The 20,811-nt window shown below is 37.5% G+C and overlaps 1 protein-coding gene across 1 annotated transcript; it reads left to right on the plus strand.

The window, feature by feature from the left end:
* The first annotated feature begins 18,754 nt into the window (after positions 1-18,754).
* Positions 18,755-20,375, plus strand: LOC138893804 (intracellular protein transport protein USO1-like). The gene is made up of 4 exons (XM_070178467.1): positions 18,755-18,993; positions 19,037-19,924; positions 20,020-20,060; positions 20,119-20,375. Exons 1-4 carry the CDS (start codon positions 18,755-18,757, stop codon positions 20,373-20,375), a joined length of 1,425 nt encoding a protein of 474 aa, XP_070034568.1.
* Positions 20,376-20,811: the final 436 nt, after the last annotated feature.

Genomic DNA, 20,811 nt, shown 5'->3' on the forward strand with positions numbered 1-20,811 from the left:
AATGATACAACTAAAACCACCCAAAATCTAGTGTCACCAAGTCCATAGGCTCTATGGAATACTAAATACTAAGAATGAACAAAATACATTACGGTCTGAAAGATTAAACAATATAAAAGATAGGAAGAGACGCCAGGGACTACGACTAGGAAGCAGCTCCACCTTGGTGTCAACAAATCACCACAGCTCAACTCACAATGCTCAACTGGGTCCAACTCCTGAATCTGCACATAAAATGCAGACCGTAGTATGAGTACAACCGACCCTATATACTCAGTAAGTAGCAAGCCTAACCTCGGTCTGAAAATAGTGATGAGGTTAGAAAGGTCCAATACTCGCTTTCAATAGCCAACAACAACAATAACATCCTAATAATAGTGAAAAGAAGCAGCTCAAATAGTATCAGATTCAACTCTATCATAATAAGAGAAGAAATAGGCATGCTTTCCAATTGTATGAGTCAATGCATCAATGTTTCATAGAAAATCACCTAGACAGGAATTTATTAAAGTAAATTGTGATTTCAAACTTTAAACATCAAATAGAGGCATCAAATACAAATTAGCATGAGGAAAATACAACTCTATGTCTGCATGATCATAATACATGCCAAATAATCAACATCACAGTTTAATCATCACGTGTATACAAGATCTCAACACATGCATAGTGTCTGGCACAAATCCCTTTGAATTATATTCACATCACACTCACAGTGCCTGGCATAATGCCCTTGAATAATCACACACACACACACACACACAGTATGGATTCCTGGCATAAGTCCCTCACTAAGCATAAATCATGTGCCTACACGCATAGGACCCAAAGTAACATGGGTTATCACCTGACTCTGTAGGGACAGATCCTAGCACAACCGTTGATGGGATCAAAAGTCAACGATCAATATTACTCAGCCCAATATAGGGCCTTAACAGAAGCGTCATCTTACAATCAATATCAACACGACTGTAAGGCACAAGATCAACCATCAATGCGCTCAATATGGCTCAATGGACCAAAACCAATCATCAATCTCCTAAAGTCTCAATATACCAACATCTCACAGTACCATAATTATAATACCGCATGAAATATAGCAACGTTCCACCACTCAGCTCAAACATGTGTCATACACACAAGGACACTAACAACATATAACATAACATATAAAGAGTGCACAAAGACAGAGATATAAAATGCAGATATAATATCATTACTCAAAAAATACTATTATAGTTAAGACATATAGCTCAACATAAAATAAAATAGCCCTATCATATCTCAAACAGATAAGCAATAAACTAGACATAATTTCTAGCAAGAATATTAGCTCTTATAGTCAAACAAGTGGAGAAAACATGGTATCAATGAGGCATGATAGCAAAACAAGGCATATAATAGCCTATAGTCTATCTGGATCATGAATAACCACAGTGCACGCATATTTTCTCATCACCTCGCATATGTGTCACCCCCAACATATAGCAAACAACATAGCCTACGAGGAAAAATACCCTCAAGTCAAAGTTAGGCAAGATACTTACCTCAACGAGCCAGAATCAATACTCCAAGAATATCTTGCCTCTTGAATCAACCTTCGAATGGGTCAAATCTAGTCAATACAACTCAATATCATCAAATAAATCCATAAGAATTAATTCTAAATAATAAAGCTTTAATCATTAATCAATTACACAAAGTCAACTAGAAATTCAACTTGGGCTCGCTTCTCGGAACTCGATAATGTAACACCCCATAATTTTTTGAAGTACTTCAGTGTAAAGCCCCATAATTTTTGCAAGTGAATTCAAGGTTTCGTGGTGCCGGAGTAGGCTTACGTGTTTGGGCAAGCTCGCCGCGGTTCGTACTTTTTGGGTTGAACAATGCACCGGAAATTAAAGAAAAATATTTGGCGGAAAAGCGCGTTTATACGGCCCATTATGCGACCGCATAATCACTCTGCGGACCGCACAATGGCCGCAGAGTAAAGCAGTAAGTTTGGCCAACTTGAGGTTAGTTTTGCGGTCGATTATGCGACCGCATAATCGATATGCGGATCGCATATCGATCGCATAATCCCTCTTAAGTTTTTGCGGAGGGAGTTCTGCGGTGCATTATGCGACCGCAGAACGAGTATGCGGACCGCATACTGGTCGCATACCTGGACCGTAAGTTCAGGCCCCTGAGGGCCATTTCTGCAGTCACTTTGCGGACCGCATAACCATTATACGGTCGCATATGCAACCGCAGACCTGTGTCGGGGCACCATTTTTCTTAATTTAAAACCCGAACCCTATTCCGTTAAAATACCCATTTAGCCCATTTTGAAGCTCATTTCTCATATTTCTAGTGTGAGAGAGAGAGAGAGAGTTCTAGAGGGAGGGCCTAACTCCCACCAATTAATCTTCAACCTTCACCCAAAGCTTGGAAATATTCAAGTAGAGTACCAAATTCTTCATCCAAAAAAGTAAGACTTCATCACCCCAGCTCTTAATTTCAAACATAGCTATAATGGGGTATTAATAAGATGGTCCATGGGTGTGAGGGTTGTTTATCTTGCATGCATGTGATAAAAAGTGTGGAAAAAAAATAAGAAGTGAACTAGAACCATAAACGTTTTCCTAATTTTGGGTTCAATTTGTATATTGCTAAAATAGATTGAGGTTGCTAAGGGTTCCGGAAAATTGTAGAGTCTAAAGAAGCGCAATTGAGGTATGTTGGCTAAACATTCTCTCTTAGAATTGAATTCCATAATGTTTCTGTAAGTTTCAAAGTGTGGGTTACGTATTAAAAGGTTATGGCTTTGAGTAGTGTTTCAATGAAAGATAGAATTGTCTAAAAGCTTTTGTACAAAATTCATGCCCATTAGTGGTTGCTTTAACTAATGCTTTGATTTATAAATATATCCAGTGTGATTCGAGTTCTATATACTTATGTGTTAAAATTATACATTGTCATTTCTGGGGAGAGTATTGCAAGAATAAATGGTGTATTGACTGTTTATGATTTTTTATGCGTGTTTCTATTATTGGTTGGTATGCTTCATTCTTTGGGAAGAAACCATTTGTGTTTGAAGTTTCCATTTCAAATGGATTTAAAGTATATGATTTTTAAAATATCCTATATGTTGATACTTGATGGTGATCTTTGAAATTGAAAGAGGTGAAAGTGTGGAATATGAAATACGGCCATTGTGCCAGGAATAAAGAATCTTGTTAATGGCCTAATGAGCCAAGGAAATATTGTCGTTGTGATTGACCGAAAATACTAATGAGAATTCATACAATGTGAAAGATGTTGAGGTGAGTACAATTGCATTTATGATATTTCAGTTTGCAAATCAAATCAAAACTATTTTTGGGAGCATCATTAGAAATACCGAGGAAGGGTGGGTCATAAGTCCCATACCTGAAACTACACGTGCCGGTGTAGGGGTGGATTGTGACACTATTCCCCTTAATTGGGATGAAACTGGAACCTTTGTGGATTAGAAAAGTCAACCCGCATGGCATAGTGGGAAGGCGGCCTAGCTAATCGGGTAGAGATCAGACGTCATATTGCGCATATGATGGTACTACTCTTGGTAACAACTTTCTTTCGCATCACATATCAAACCACATTGTTCGTAGGGAGATGGCCTAGCCTATCGGGCGTGATCGGACTCCGTGCTAACAAAGACGGTGGTATATCGGTGCTAATGATCTCCCAACCAAAATTATATATGAAGTTTGTATTTTGGAAATTATTATGTTTTAACTAGACGTTTGGATATTGTTGATTGTGACTTGCTGTTTCTATGTGTTGCCTTTTCTTATATGGGTATTGTATTTTGAAAGTGGATTTTTAGCTATACATACTAGTGTTATTCGACAGTACTAACATCCCTTTTGCCGGGGGCGCTGCATCTTTACTGGATGCAGGTGGTTCTTCAGCAGGCGGTATTGATCAGTGATAGCAGTACACTCTTTTCACTTGATTTGGTGAGCCCTACTTCATTTCGGGGCCATGTATCTTTTGTTTCTCATGTACAGTATTTTGAGGTATAGTCAGGGCCTTGTTGCCGGCATTTACATATTACTCTTCTATTGTATTTAGAGGCTCCGTAGAGAGGTTGTGGGTTATGGTTGATGTTGGGAATTGAACTAGAAATGTTGGTACTTGGAAATTATGTTTTTCATTAATTCTATAAACTCGTAATGTTTTGGAAATTATGAATGAAGCTACTAATGGAAATGAAAAGGAAGTTGTTAATAAAATCTTTTCAGCGATTGATTAATGGAGTACATCTCCTCTTTATTCATGGATGAGTTTGGGTAGAAGTGAGTCTAATAGGCTTGCTTGGCCGGGTTCTCTCGGTTGAGCGCCGGTCGCACTCCCTGAGTTTGGGGCATGACAGATAAACTCATAAATCCCGACTACCCATTAAATTACGAGTCCAAATATATAAGTTTCACCCAAATTTGACTCCAAATTTGGGTTCAAATCTCAATTATTCACTTTTGAAAATCTAGCACAAAACCCCCTAAAATCTCTCTTTTAAATGCCATAATCTATGTGCAATAATCCATCGGTAAACAAGATATATCATCAAAATCAAGTAGAAATAACTTACCCTCAAAGTGGTGATAAAAATCTCCCCAAAAGTCACGTCTAGCCGAGCTCCAAAAATTAAAATAGTGAAAATAAGTCAAACCCTCGAAATGTAATCTTCTACTAGTGATTTCTGCATCTGTAGACAAAATAGTCGATTCTGCGACATAGCATCTATGCAATAACCCGTGCAGATGCACAAAGCACTTAAAGACCCGACCCATCACTTCTGCAAAGAAAACTACGCTCTTGTGGAGCCGCTGCGCATGCGCTCCTGGGCCAAGCTCCACTTATGCGGACTCTTCCCCACTTCTACGACCTCACACATGCGCCCAAAGTTCTGCAGGTGTGACGCACTAGAATCACTAATACGAAATCAATATCCAAACATATCCAAATGCTACAAATAACACCAGCACCGAGAATGGATGATCAAAACCAATCTCTTAAGTTCAAAACTTTCTAACTTCACCGAACATGTCCGAATCATGCCTAAACATTTTGGATTCCAACCAAACTTTACACATAAGTTACAAAGCATTAAATGAACCTATTTCAAGTCTCGAAACAATAATTTGAGTCTGATATTACCAAAGTCAATTTCCAGTCAAACTTATGAACTTTCCAAATCCTAAAAATTTTAACTTTCAGCAAAAAGAGCAAAAATGTAACGACCCTACCGATAGTTTTGACTATTTTAGCCATGTTCCCCTATTTATTGTCTCCTTTATGTTATATTGTGGTTATGTAACTTTTTGGGGTGTTTGGTTTTGGTTCGGGTGAGTTTCAGAGTAAAATGGGACACTCAGTCCCAAAGTTGGAAGTTTAAGTTGAAAGAGTTTACCATAGTTTGACTTTTGTGTAGACGACTCCAAAATGGAGTTTTGATGGTTGCTATAGCTCTGTATGGTTATTTTTGACTTAGGAGCGTGTCCAGATATTGATTTGGAGATCCGTAGGTCGTTTCAGCTTGATTTGGCGAAAGTTAGAAAGTTGAAGATTTGGAAGGTTGAGAAGTTTTACCGGGAGTTGACTTTATTGATATCTGGGTCGGATTCCAATTTTGAAAGTTTTAATAGGTCTTTCATGTCATTATGACCTTTGTGCAAAATTTGAGGACAATCAGAGTTATTTTGGTATGAATCGGCATTAGTTTTGGAAGTCGGATGTTCATAGTTTTAATAGGCTTGAATTGGGTTGTGATTCATAGAATCGATGTTGTTTGACTTGAATTTTTGCCTCAAATAGGTCTGTTATATGTTTTAGAACTTGTTGGTATAATAGGACAGGGTCCCGGGGGCCCCGGGTGTGAATCGGATTGAAATCGGACAAAGTTTGGACTTAGTTATTTTGCTGAAGCTTCAGCTATTCTGGTGTCATCGCACCTTCGGTGGGAATGGCCACAGATACGGACTCGCTGGTCCGAGTGAAGTGGCACCGAAGCGGAAAGGGCCAGCCTAGGCCTAGGTCGCAGGTGCGGATACCTGGGCACAGATGCGCATCCGCAGGCGCAAGTTTTCTTCTGCAGAAGTGGAACTGTAAGGGCTTGTGAAGGATAGTAGGTGCGTTCGAAATTCCGCAGAAGCAAAGGGATGCTGGCCTAAGTGAGGACCGCACTTGTGATGGAAATTCCGTAGGTGTGGAGCCGCAGATACGACTGAGATTCGCAGGTGCGAAATCACTGGGCGGAAAAGGGTGTATTCAAGGGTTTAATTCAATTCTTCATCTTTTGACCTAGAGAGCTCGGTTATGGCGATGTTTCGAGGTATTTTCAATGAAATCATCGGGGTAAGTGATTCTAACTCGAATTTGGCTAGTATATATGAATCCATTATTATTTTCATCATTTAATTAGTGATTTGAGTTGGCAAATATGGGGAAAATTGTGAAACTTCTTAGACCAAATTTTGGGGATTTGAAAGGTGAGGTTAGATTTGAGTAATTTTTGTATGGTTGGACTTGTTATCGAATGGGTGTTCAGTTTTTGTAAGTTTGGTCGGGTTTTGAGACGCGAGTACGAGGTTAACTTTTTGTTTCTCTTTAAATATTGTAATTTTGTTGTTCGGAATAAATTCCTATAGTTTGTATTTATGGTATGAAGTTGTTTTGGCTAGATTCGAGCCGTTTGGAGTTGGATAATCGCGGGAAAGGCTTACTAGTGGATTGAGTTAGCATGTTTTGAGGTATTGTCTTGCCTAACTTTGTGTGGGAGAATTACCCCTTAGGATTGGTGTTATTTTGTGTTAATTGTGGTATGTGAAAACCATGTACGCAAGGTGATGAGTATGTACACGGGCTAAATGTTGATATTGACCGGCTTTAGTTATGTAGATTCCTTTCATGCCTTTAATTGAGTTTTCATAACATGTTATATTCATCATCATTAGTTTATCTTCACATATTTTACTTGACATCGTTAATACTTGTCTTATCTCTTACTTGCTAATTGTCTTTACATGTTTAGTTGAAGTTATTATTTTCTCTATTCCTTATTCATTATTTGACCATGAGTTCCTTACTTGAAGTTATTATTTCTTGGAATATCTTTTTGTTGAATTTGGTGTTGAGTTATAAAGGTTGTAATTCACATTGAGACAATTATGTAAATTTGTTGAAATACTATTCATGTTGAGTTATACACTTCCGGTTGCTATTGTTTAGAATCTTGTACATATTATGGTTGAGCCATGGGCTAATTATTATGGAAACACTATTATTGTTGACTTCTCTGGCAAGTTCTGTTATTGATCACTTGAGGTACGATTTGTGATATGTTGTGATATTGATACGCATGCGGTGGTATAAGGATTAGGGTTAAAACGCATGCGGTGAGATAAAGTGGGCTTGATACACGTGTTGCTAATAGGGGAACTACTTGAAGCCACGTAGTGTGATAAGGTGGGCTAAAACGCGGGTAGCTATTTCTGGAAAATGATTTTCAAAACTAAATGCAAGGCTCCCGCGGTGATATAAGAAAGGATTGTGATTTAATTTTTAAAATGAGACTACGAGGCAGTACCTCGGTAGTGATTCTTGTTGGTACCTTTCATTTACATAACTTGTATTTTGTTTGCATTGCTTCCTTGGTATTCTTATTACGTGTTTTCTTCCATGATGTCTTAATTGCCTTAGTTCAGTGTAGCTATCCTTGTTACATTTCTTCATTGTATCATTGCCATTGTTTTTTCGTTATCATAATATCATATACCTGTTCAGTTTTCTTATTTATTCCAGTAGGGCCTTGACCAGACCTTATCACTACTCTACCAAGGTTAGGCTTGATACTTACTGGGTACCGTTGTGGTATACTCATGCTACGCTTCTGCACATATTTTTGTGTAGATCTAGGTACCTCATATTAGCTTAGGCACCAGTGAGTCTAGCTCGGATCCAAGACTTCAAGGTATACATGCCAGCGTCCGTAGGCTCGGAGTCACCCTCTATCTAGTTCTATATCATTCTTCTTTTATTAGATACTGTTGTATAGGGATGTTCAATACACTCATGTAGAGCTTGTGACTTGGTATCACCGGATTTTGGGAGTTATGTTCAGTTGAGTTGTGAAGTCTATTTATGATAGTTGTTGGTTAATCTGGAAGTTTTATCATTATTTTAGTTATATTCTGCATGTATGTTAGGCGTATATAGTCTTAGAGACTAGGTTCCATCACGACATCCTACGGAAGGGAATTAGGGTTGTAACACAAAATATTCTAGGAAACTCCAAATCTAAATTCAGACATACGCCTAAGTCCAAAATTACCATAGAACTCTATTGGAACCATCAAATCACCAATCTATGATTATCTACTTAAAAGTCAAACATTGGTCAACTCTTACAACTTAAGCTTTTAACAATAGAACTAAGTGTCTCAATTCACTCCCAAAGCTCTCTAAAACCAAACCAAATATTCCCGCAAGTCACAAAATAACAAACAAGCATACAAGAAGTATCAAATCAGGAAAATAGGGATTAAATACATAAAATAACAGGCTGAGTCGTTATAATACGACTCTTTTCATGTCTTGGATAGAACCATAATGCCCTTTGTCCGGAACCCCTACTTTCACGACTTGAGTCCGGTTTTCTATTGATTTATCATCGTAGAGGGCTAGCATACGGATCATACCGGTTTCTAGAGTTTTGCAATCAATCTCATCATGTCTCTACATACCTTTGTTGAATATGTTCCTAAATTCAGGTGGAACTACGATGTCCTCCTCTAACCGAAATTTAATACTGTACTAGTTATACACATCATTCCATGTCATTAGAGGGAACTCTCAGAGACTCTCTTTCAATCTTCTCATGGCCTCCGTACTTTTCTCATTCAAATTCTTAGCAAAGGCTACTGTGGTCAATTATCCGGTACAAGTAGTAGCAATATTCGTTTCCTATGGAATTGATCTACAAATTCTTTGAGCAGCTTAGTACTTCCTTGTTGATTTTTAAAAATATCCTTCATTCATTTTTCTATCTTTTGTGCTCTGAAATGGGCTTTAACAAAAGCATCTGCAAGCTCAGATGGACCAATTGAATTTTCAGGGGGAGAGAATACCATGTTAATGTTCCTTTAGTGAGGGTTTCTCCGAACTTCTTCACCAATACCGACTCGATCTCTTGGTTGGTCAGGTTGTTGCCATTGACTCTTATTGTAACAAATATAACATGATCACAGAGAAATGATGTTTCGTCATATTTGAAAATATCTTATATCAGATCTTCATCGGAATTGGTAGCAAAGCAGCAGTTGGTTTCTATGGTTGCTAAGAGTATTTGTCAATGTAATTCCTTTGATCATGTGCGGAACTCTCGAAATATTTTTAATTTACTCATTCTGTTCCTTGATCTATTTCTACAAGGTTAAAATTAAATTTTATAAATTAGAGCTCTAGTTGTACCTGAACCTCTGGCTCGGAAATCATTCTAAAATCCCCAAGTTTCCGAACTTTTTAGTACTGAGTTGGGGGGTCTCCATGACTTAATTTGTCCTCAGTGGTGGAGTTGGGCTCTCGGTTATCACGTCACTTGTTAGGGCCTTTAATACCTCTTTGATCTAAATGTTTTACTTCTATTGCTAGGTCATAAAACTTTTCACTGCCTTCTCTAATTCAGGTTGCTCTCACCCCTACTAGAGGATCTTTTCGGGGGATTTTCCCTTGAATGACGTGGTAAATTCCTAGGAGTTATCATTTGGTGTTCCTTCCGTTATTAAAGTCAGATTTACTTATTAAAGTGGACCAGCTAGATAGTTATTGTCTTCAGACATGATGTTCGTTCAAATAGTAACTAAAAAGTGATGATCAAAATAAAATTTAACAGAATAATCGAAGAATCGACAACATTATGAATGAAAGTATGATTTCTTGGGCTCCAAACTATTTAACCTAAATTTGCTTAATATGAATTAGCAATTAGATAAACAGTAAACTTCAATAAAGAAATGATTGTAAATAGAAAAGAAAGAAAGTTCTTATTGATAAGCTTCTTGAATATCTTGAATTGTGCAATGCTAGCTTGGCCAATTATTTTATAGAATAACAGTAAAAGTAATTTCCTATGGAATACAAAGTGTGAGAAATGGGGTTTATATTGCATTGACTAGTATAATTGTCCCGTAATATCACACATGTCTTTTATCAACCTGATCAAATGTCACAACCGTTGCGTTTGAAGGATTTGTAACTGTTCTGTTTAATGCTGAATCATGAGAATTTCGAGATTTGCTAATCTGCCTTGCTCGTACATGGAGGATTTCCGGATGTTCTTTTCGTAATGGCACTATTGTGATCTCGATATAGCCGATCATTATATAGGTGATTCCGATATAGATGATCTTGATATAGATGATCCTGATGATTCCGGTATAAATGATCCTATCTGACTCGGAGTTGATTAGGCATCATTTACCACGTATCAGCTATTATATTGTTCACGTGGTGAATTTATTTTCCACCAATACACTGTGGCATGGGGGAGGTTAGAGAAGTAAGTGCTAAGAACTATAGTGAGAGTAAGAACTGAAAGGAGTGATAGTGTCCAGATATTAAAAATGAGTATGAAAAATAGGAAAACTCTTGACTACAATATTAAAACTATGATGCGAATTAAAAGTAGGTATACAAATTTATTGGTTGAAAACACTTATTCAGAGAGGAAGTACGGAACAGGATTTTACATCATAGTTTAAACAACTTCACCTACCTTTTTCTTAGTTAATATTCACCTACCTTCTTAAATTCATCTACCCGCTACCCCACCTCTTAAACACTTTTTAAGTCAATCAATAAAATAATAAAAAAGTACTTTTGTATTTCCTTAATATTGAATTAAAGTTGTTGCGAATATCAATGCAGATAAATTATCTTTTCCTTTGTCATTTCTGACACTTTACTACTACTTTTCATAGCAATGGAACACGCTCCCGCAACACAGTTGTTTAATTGAATAATATGAAATGTGGATTCAGCTACTCTTCATTTTCCGTTGTCTTTAATTTTCTAAATTGTCTTTTGAATGAGTGATACTTGTCTCATTTTAAAATTAATGATTTAAATCATGATTAATATAAAAAATATTTCCATATAAAAAATTTAGACTTTTCACAATTTCTTCTGTTTTCATTTTTCCAAGTTATTACTTTAGGGAAATAATTTTTCTTGCTAACCAACAATGAATTCTTCCCCCAATTCCTACTCAGGTAAAATTTCGAGCTTCTACGTCCATAAATAAACGTGTTCTTATTTTATTTTTTGAATAATATGAGCTTTGTTGCAAAAGTAACGCACACGGGAAGACTTAAGAGTTGTCAATATTAAAGCAAAAGAAATTACATTTGCAGATTTTATCAATGCTCAATAGAGATTTGTTTTAGAGAAAGACAAAAATTTGGAGCATTCTGCTTAAATTTTAAAATTCTTTTTTATTTTTACTAGAATTTTGTTTAATTCACTGCAAATGACTTTAATATATTTATGGAAGAGGAAATTAGAATTATATAAGATTGCCAATCTCTTGGGAGCAAAGGTATACTAAGGGAGAACGTGAAGACAAAACTAGCAAGGAATTTCGTATCTAGGGATAAAGAGTTTTTTATTCTTAAAATCTTCGTTAAATAAGATATTCATAAAATCCACTAAGTAATTAAAAGAGTTGATCGTTTTTCTGTCAATAATAGCGTTTAATACTAGTAGAGGTAGAACAGTCATATTGAAATTGTTTACATTATTAATAAATAAATAAAAAGAATTGTTATAAAAACAATCAAAGTAAGAGAAGTAGACGATTGTTTGTGGCTTAGAAGATGCTGGTTTTTTAGGATCTAAACACACTTGGTGCGATAACAAAGGCTATCCTAGAACAATATGGAAAAGAGTAGATAGACTTCTTTTGTACTCCGAATGGTTAGACACATATAATGAGACAACACAACAGGGAGCATTTAGCTAGGATAAGTTCTGATCATGACCCCTTTTGATCAAAATGAAATCGTCAACTAGCTCAGGGCGAAGGTACTTCAAATTCCTTGATTTTTGGGTTGAGCCTTGAGCGTGATGAATTCATTTCGGTAGTGCAAGAAGTTTGGCAAGAACCAGTATGTGGATACTACATCAAAATTTGAAGAAGGTATGCAAGAGGCTAAGTGGATGGTCTAGATAAGCATTTGGCGATATTTATGAAGAACCAAAGAAGTTAGAGGCACAAATTGCGCGCATAATTAGAAGATGCCTTAGTTACAGACAATACTGAAGAAAAAAGGGCCGCGCCGATTAAAACTAAGGCACAATACATGCAATACCCACTCTTTGTTGAGACAAAAGGTGAAAGCTAACTGGCTAAATGTTGGCTACATACTTTCACAGTTGTTAGCCCAAGTGAAGTTTTGTTTTGAAGATTGACAAAGGAAGCTTAGCCATGAACCAGGTACATCTCCTGTGTACACAGACACAGGCAGATTCGAGCATGAGGAATGCACGTGAAGGAGATAAGCTTAACTTGTTATATCGGATATCTCCTTATCGAAAAGGTTGCATAATTGATAAGGAGAAGGACTCCTTACTCAAAAAGAACACTATCCAAGATAAGAGAGGAGTTAGAAGTTGAGATCAACTAGAACTCTTCCACCAAGGAAGAGTAGCATTAGAACTCTAGTTATTTCTTCATCTACTAACTCTATATATTGTAAGATGTTCTCATTTTAGAGGTACACACAAAAGAAGAAGTTAAACGTGAGTTGAGAGCAAAATAGCAAGGCATTTTGCAAACAATTCATGTGTGATTCAAGTGTGTGAATCTAAAGCTACATGAACCAGATAGAAGAACCAATTTCAAGTGTCTGTCTTTATTCTAGTTCAATTGTAGTAGATAGTTTTCAATTTGTACCTTTCAGCTTTATCTAGAAGCAATTGTATTAGATACTCTGAGTATTCAAGTTAGAGTTAACTTGAAGTTGTCGCAACAGTTAGAGGCTGGTTGCCACAACGGGATTAGAGTTAATCCTTAGGTTTACAAAGAGTTTTGTAAATGTTGTTTTGGCTCACTGATTTAGTGAAGTGTTGGGGAAAATTCTACTGAGTAATAGGTCAGGATTTTTTATATTTTGAGCCAGGTATTTTCCACGTAAAATACTTGTGTTCTTTACTTTCCGCATCTACAATTTCAGCAACAGTAGGTTAAGGAACACTTAGAAGAACCAGGCCCTTCTTTAATCAGTGCACGCGAAAAATTAGACACCACACAAATCACCCCCTCTTGTGTGAAGTTATAACATTAATTGGTATCAGAGCAGGTTATCCTTGAAGAGGCTAACACCTTAGGAAAAGATCAAGATGAGTGCACCACCTGGAAACTAGGAAGGGCAATCCACTACCAGGCCACCACTCTTCAACGGCCAGTACTACTCCTGGTGGAAGAACGTGATGAGAGATCACATCATAGGAGAAGACTATGAGATGTGGGACATTGTTACTAATGGACCACTGGTTACACTGAAGAAAAATGCTGAAGGAGTAGATGTGCCAAAGACAAGAGTTGACTGCACTGCTGATGACTTGAGGAAATGGGACAAGAATGCTAAAGCCAAGAAATGGCTTGTTTGTGGACTTGGTCCAGATGAGTACAGTAGAATTCAAAGTTATACCACTGCTAAGGAAATTTGGGACACTCTACAAGTGGCCCATGAAGGAACACCTCAAGTGAAAAGGTCCGGAGGAACTCTACTATATTCTCAATATGAGAATTTCACCATGAAGGAAGGGAAAACCATCCAAGAGATGTATACAAGGTTCACTAAATTGACAAATGAACTTAAGTTTCTTGGAAGGATTATTCCTGAAGAAGACAGAGTTGAAAAGATTTTGACAAGGGTTATGCCAGTTACTTGGGAGAGCAAAATCACTGTCATTCAAGAATCAAAGAACATTGTCACTCTTAAGTTGGATGAGCTAATTGGAAATCTCACTGCTTATGAACATTGGAGGCAAACCATGAAGATGGATGCACCCAAGAAGGAAAGGATCCTGGCACTTAGAATCACAGAGGGTTCTGATCTAGAAGATGATGAAATGGATATGATCACAAAGGACTTCAAGAAGTACCTAAGGAAAGGAAAGGGTCCTTCATGAAATGGGAGCTACAGCAAACCAAAGGTTCCTGAAAAGCAAGCCAATGACGGATGCTACAAGTGTGGGAAGAATGATCACCACATTAAGAACTTCCCTCAATGGGAAATTGAATGGAAGAAGGAAAGAGCCGAACGAAGAAACAGGAAGAATGAATAGGTTCAACCCAAGAAGATCAAAGGATCAACCAAGACTTTGGTCGCTGCTTGGGGAGAAAGTTTATATGAAAGCTCAGATGATGAAGATGGAGATGAACAAACACTTATGGTCATTAGAGAATCTGATGAGAAAACTGAGGTAAGTGTAATTCATCTCAAAGACAATATTAAATTTTTGTCTAAAGAAAGGCTATTTGAGTTACTTCTAGATTTAATTGATGAATCTGAGGATGTAAACAATGAAAAGGAGCAGCTGTCTAAGGAATGTGTGATTTTGAAAGCAAAGTGTAAGAACCTGAAACTTAGGGTTAGTGAGACTGTAAGTGAAAATACTGCTTTAAAGAACCAGGTTCATGCACTTGAATCAAATGTCCTAGAACTTAGTTATGAAAATCTAAAACTGAACACAACTCACTCTAGAAAACAATGTAGGTAAACTAAAAAATGAGTTGTATAAGAAGGATGAGCAGGTAAGAATTTTGAAGAAGGATCTGGGAAAGGTCAAGCATGAACTAGACAGAACTTGTAAATGGAACAGGTCCTCCGATGCACTTTCATGGCTACAGGAACATCATAGTAGCAATAGAAGAGGACTTGGCTTTGGGAATATGTCACCTAAATGTGATCCCAAAAGCAAGTACCTTACACTTTCTAAGAACAAGATTTGTACTCATTGAGGTAAAACAGGTTACTATAAAAATGAATGCACTGCAAAAAAAAAAAAAAGGCAAGTCAAAAGAACAAGGAATTTGTTCAAGGGAAGAATAAGCTTCCAAGTTGGGCTAAAAAGAATTTGATTCATCCTTTTGCCTATAGAAAGGGACCCAAACTAGTTTGGGTTCCTAAGACTAACCCCTGATTTCCTTTTGCAGGTCCAAGTGAAAGGGAGCAGCCAAATATGGTACATGAATAGTGGATGCTCAAAGCATATGACAGGAAGCAAGAACCAGCTCCTTTCACTTCAGGACCTCAAAGGAGGTAATGTCTCCTTTGGATAGCCTACTTGATAGATAGCCTAAAATACAGTCTAATCAGTGTATCACAACTATGTGATAGAGGTAACTTGGTAGCATTCACCTCTACCAAATATTTTGTGATTAATCTTACCACTGACAAGATCGTTTTGTAGGGAAAAAGAGTGAACAATATATATATTGTAGATCTGTCCACACTTTCAGAATATGAACTCACTTACTTCAGTGTGTTGGATAATGATCCTCTCCTTTGGCACAAGAGACTTGGACATGCCAGTCTGAGTCAACTCAACAAATTAGTCTCCAAGGACCTAGTGATAGGGTTGCCTAACATCAAGTTCAAAGAAGATAAAATTTGTGAGGCTTGTGCAAGGGTGGAAGTAGGTAAGATCCTCTTTTAAATGCAAGAAAGTGGCAAGCACCACCAGGACGATGGAACTGGTCCACGTGGATCTCTGTGGTCCAATGAGAACATTAAGCAGATGTGGTAAAAGATATATGATGGTGCTTGTTGATGATTATTCTAGGTTTACTTGGACACTGTTTTTAATATCTAAAGATGAAGCATTTGACATATTTACTCCTTTATTAGAAAAACTCAGAAACAACTAGGTAATCAACTTGCATCAATTAGGTCTGATCATGGCACTGAATTTGAGAATGCTAAATTTTCTGAACTTTGTGATGAGAATGGCATAGATCATAATTTCTCTTCTCCTAGAACTCCACAACAAAATGGAGTAGTTGAAAGAAAGAATAGTACACTTGAAGATATGGCTAGTTCTATGCTTCTTTCTAGTAAACTGCCCCATAGCTTCTGGGCAAAAGCTGTAAACACTGCATGTTATATCATAAATAGGTGCATGACTATACCTCTTGTATAGAAGACTCCCTATGAGTTACTTAAAGGAAGAAAACCAAACATATCCCATCTTAGGGCATTCGGATGCAAGTGTTTTGTGCAAAATAATGGTAAAGACTCCCAAGGTAAGTTTGATCCTAGAAGTGATGAGGGAGTATTCTTGGGATATTCTTCACATAGTAAAGCTTATAAGGTCTATAACAAAAGAACTATATGTGTAGAAGAAAGTGTTCATGTGGTTTTTGATGAAACTAAAATTCTTTCTGAGAGACGGGAACATGATGATGAAGCAATTGGGCTGGTAAGAAACTCAAATAAAACCATAGCCCAGACTGAAGCTACACTAGACGAAGGAATATGATATGGAATAGCTTCTTCCACCCAGGGCAACATGACAGGGGGGATTAGAACAAAGAGGAAATTATCCTCAAATCTCAAAGGAACCTGTCCATGAACCTGTTCCTCAGCAACACAACATTGAAGGAACATCAAAGGGAAATCAGCTGGTTGTGAAATCTTACAAGTATTAGAGTTCTCATCCAATTGAGAACATAATTACTGATCCAACCTCTGGAATCAAAACCAGATCTTCATTAAAGAATCTTTGTGCTTTTGATGCTTTCTTATCTCTTATTGAACCTAAAAATGTTGTTGAGGCTTTGTAGGATGCAGACTAGGTAAATGCAATGCAAGATGAACTCAATCAATTTGAAAGTAGTCAAGTTTGGCATTTGGTACCAAGACCCAAAGACAGATCAGTAATTGGCACAAAATGGGTCTTCGGAAACAAACTTGATGAAGATGGAATAGTTATAAAGAACAAGGCAAGATTGGTGGTTCAAGGATATAGCCAAGAGGAGGGACTATGATGAAACCTTTGCTCCAGTTGCACGGTTGGAAGCAATAAGACTCCTCATAGCTTTTGCTGCTTACATGGAATTCGCTCTTCACCAGATGGATGTCAAGAGTGCCTTTCTCAATGGCTATCTAAAAGAAGAAGTGTTTGTCAAGCAACCTCCGGACTTTGAAAGCAAGGAATGTCCTGATCATGTGTACAAGATTGACAAGGCACTATATGGGCTCAAGCAGTCTCCAAGAGCATGGTATGAAAGACTATCAAAATGTTTGCTTGAGCATGACTACAAAAGAGGTAAAATTAACAATACTTTGTTCTTGAAAGAAAAAGGTAAAGAACTCTTGGTAGTTCAGCTATATGTTGATGATATAATCTTTGGAGCAACTACTGATAAGTTAAGTAAAGAATTTGCTAAACTAATGGGGAGTGAATTTGAAATAGGCATGCTGGGTGAGCTTAATTTCTTTTTAGGCTAACAAACTAAATAAAATTCAAATGGAACTATGATCCATCAGCAAAAGTATGTAAAAGAGTTGCTTAAAAGGTTTAAAATTGAAGATTCCAAAGAAATTGACACTCCTATTGCAACAACTACAAAGTTGGATATAGATGAACCTGGTTTATCTGATGATCAAATTGGTTAGAAAATCTGTAAATTTTGTATATAATTAGATTAAATTTTGCTCAGTCTCATACTTTCAATAGTATACTCTTGCTAAAATGACTCATTAATCTCTAATGATATTTTCTCTATTTTGGAAAATTTAGACTTACACAAGAGAATTCTCAGTGAAGAACCTGGTTCATCAAGATCACTCGGTATGTTTTCTACACTCTGCATAATTTGAAATAATTATATTTGGATCATGATTAAAAGCAGAGTCCCATTTAATCCCAAATTTATTTTTGGACTTATTTGTTACAAGTGAACCAGTTCCTTTCAAAAGAGACCTAACCGAATTGAATTGCCTAGATTCTAGGGATAGACTCCAACGTCCTTTCAAAACTAAAATTCAGTTTGATTAGACTTCTAAAAAGCTACCATTACCCCATTAACCACTTCTCTTTAAATTGATCAGGCTTAGTGTCTTCTTCACTTCATCTTTTTCAAGACGTCAAAATACTCTCCATCTTCCCTCATCTTCCAAACATAATCCAACTCTCTTTTCTTCCATACCCAAGCACAGAAATGGCAAACACTCCTGAGAATCCTTCATCACCACCACAAGAAATAACTTCCACACCCACTATCACCCCTTCCACCACCCCAACCTCTAAGAAAAGAGTAAAAATGATGGCTCGTAAGCTTGCACTGGTGGAGAGCAGATTCAAAAAATAAATGATAAATTGAAAGCAAGCAGGGAAGAAGAATCTCAGAAATCTGATGAATCATTCAAATCTGCTACTGAGGGGGAAGAAATTATTTCTTCTGAAACTGAACAGGTATCTTCTAGCCCTAAAGTTACTCCTGAAACAATTTTTGAAGTTGCTACAAATTTAGAGAATAGGTTTGTACTGGTAGGGTCTATGGCAGGCGTTGAAATTACTGAATCTGGAGCGGTTGGTCGTAAAAATGAAAAAAGGAAAAGCAAAATAGAGCAAGGGTATTCAGAGTGCTGTGAGGGGAAAGGGTAAAAGAGTGGTTGATTCTTCACCCACTCCTGTTAGTCTAACCAAAGATACATGTGCAATGGTTGTTTGGGGAGAGAAATCTGCTGGAATAGAGGAGAGTGTGAAGAAAACAGGGGGAAGTGGGTCTGGCGAAGCTGCTGAAGGGCTGGTTCAACTTGGAAAAAATGTAGATGAACCTGTTTCATCTGAACAGGAAACCCTCATAAACCTACTGAAAAGAGTGACTGAGAGTTATAATCCAAAGAAGAAAGTAAGTTCAAAGGCTAAAACCCCTGGCACTGCTAGGGCAAAAAAAAAGTAAGGTTGCTCCTTCTGTCACTATTGAAATTCCTCCCACAAGAGGAAGAACCACAAGAAGCCAGCTAAAGCAGAATGAGGCAGAACTGGAGAAAGCCTTAGAAGAAAGTAGAACAAAAGTAGTTGCTAAGGGAAAGAAGAAGATGGGTGAGCATGTTGAGGCTGTTGACATTAATGAGATGGACCTGGTCCTTCGAGATGAAGATGAGACAAAAGAAGCGGAGGTTGTGACTCCTAAAGCCAAGAAAGCCAAGACTTCCACTAAGAAGTCTGTTTCAGAGTCAAAGCCTACTAAACCATCCACTTTGGAAAAAAGGACCAGGTCTGCTGTGAAATCAAGAAAAGTAAAAATTGCGGAGGAAGAAGAATGGAGTGGAGAGGAAGAAGATGATTCTAACACTGAGAAAGACAAGATGGCCAAGTTTGGCAAGAGAACAATTTTGAAAGGAAGACTCCTCAGGGACTTGGAGGAGCAAGGAATGGTGTTGCTTTTGGAGAAGTTGCAGTTGCAAGGATGGAGGGACATGGTCCTTCAGTTGGATGGCAGGCTGGCCAGGAATGAAATTGTGGAGTTTATGGAAAATGATGAGGTAAAAGATGGAAGGGTTACCAGTATGGTAAAAGGAGTGAATGTCACATGTGATGTGAAGGATCTAGGAGAGATTCTGGGTGTACCTGCCGAGGGGTACAATGACTATAAGAAGCTCAAATGGCCAAGACTAGAAAATCTTCCTACTGCCCTTCCCATTACCAGAAAATTCAGTGACAATGAGGAGGAAATTGATCCCAAGGCTGTCTATAAAAGTGAGATGAAGCCACCCCACAAAGTGTTGTTCGAATTTGTCAACAAGTGTGTTCTGCCAAGGCAGGAAAGGAAGCACATTGCAACATTCTTGGACTTGGTCCTCATTGAGTGTTTGGACAGTGGGAGGTAGATTAATTAGCCTGGGTTTATAATCCAGCTTCTTGATAGGGTTCTAAATGGCACCAAGACTCATGCCATACCATATGGCTTCATTCTCACAGTTGTGCTTGCACATTTCAAGATACTTATGAAGAAGTGAGAGGTTGGTACAAACAAGGATCAATTTGGGGAAAATACTCTGATTACTTGTGACTATGAAGTCCACACCACTCCTATAGAACCTGGTTCATCCAAGAAGGTACCAGTGAATAGCAAGGTGCAAACCTTGGTACAAGAAAGTGGGGCTAAGGATGCTGAGATTGATAGGCTGAAGAAGAGGTTGGCAGAGGTGGAGACTGAGATAGATGCTCTCAGAACTGAACTGGCAAAAGAAAAGGAGAAGAATGATGGCATTCTTCAGGATATGCTGAAATTACCTCAAGCCAAAAACCAAGCATCTGGTCCTTCCCAACCTTAAGCCTCCTAGTCTAGTGTAGATCAACCAGTGATCCAGTTCGGGATTTTTTTTTTTTACTTCTTTTGCTCATGTTCCAATGTTTTTATTTCTTCTTATGCTTTGTGGTAGGATCTTAGCAATCACTGAAATTCACTGTCTTTTGGTCTAATTATTTTTTTATATTTCTTAAATGGCTAATATCCTTAGATTGATTTATTATGATTAATCCATGATTGCATTTGAAGTAGCCCTAGTGTCCATGAGTAATTTTTAAAATCTGGTTATATTACATATTTATGCAACTTTTTGATGATGCCAAAAGGGGGGAAAAGGTTGTGCTTATACTTTGAATTAAAAAGTGATGTTTATAACCTAATGAACATGGTCCTTGATGATAAGTGATAAAAAGGTAAAATATTCTAACATTGTGTTGATGTTGAGTTGAGTCGAAACAAGG

The sequence above is a fragment of the Nicotiana tomentosiformis genome, chromosome 6, assembly GCF_000390325.3.
Source record: "Nicotiana tomentosiformis chromosome 6, ASM39032v3, whole genome shotgun sequence".
NCBI lineage: Eukaryota > Viridiplantae > Streptophyta > Magnoliopsida > Solanales > Solanaceae > Nicotiana > Nicotiana tomentosiformis.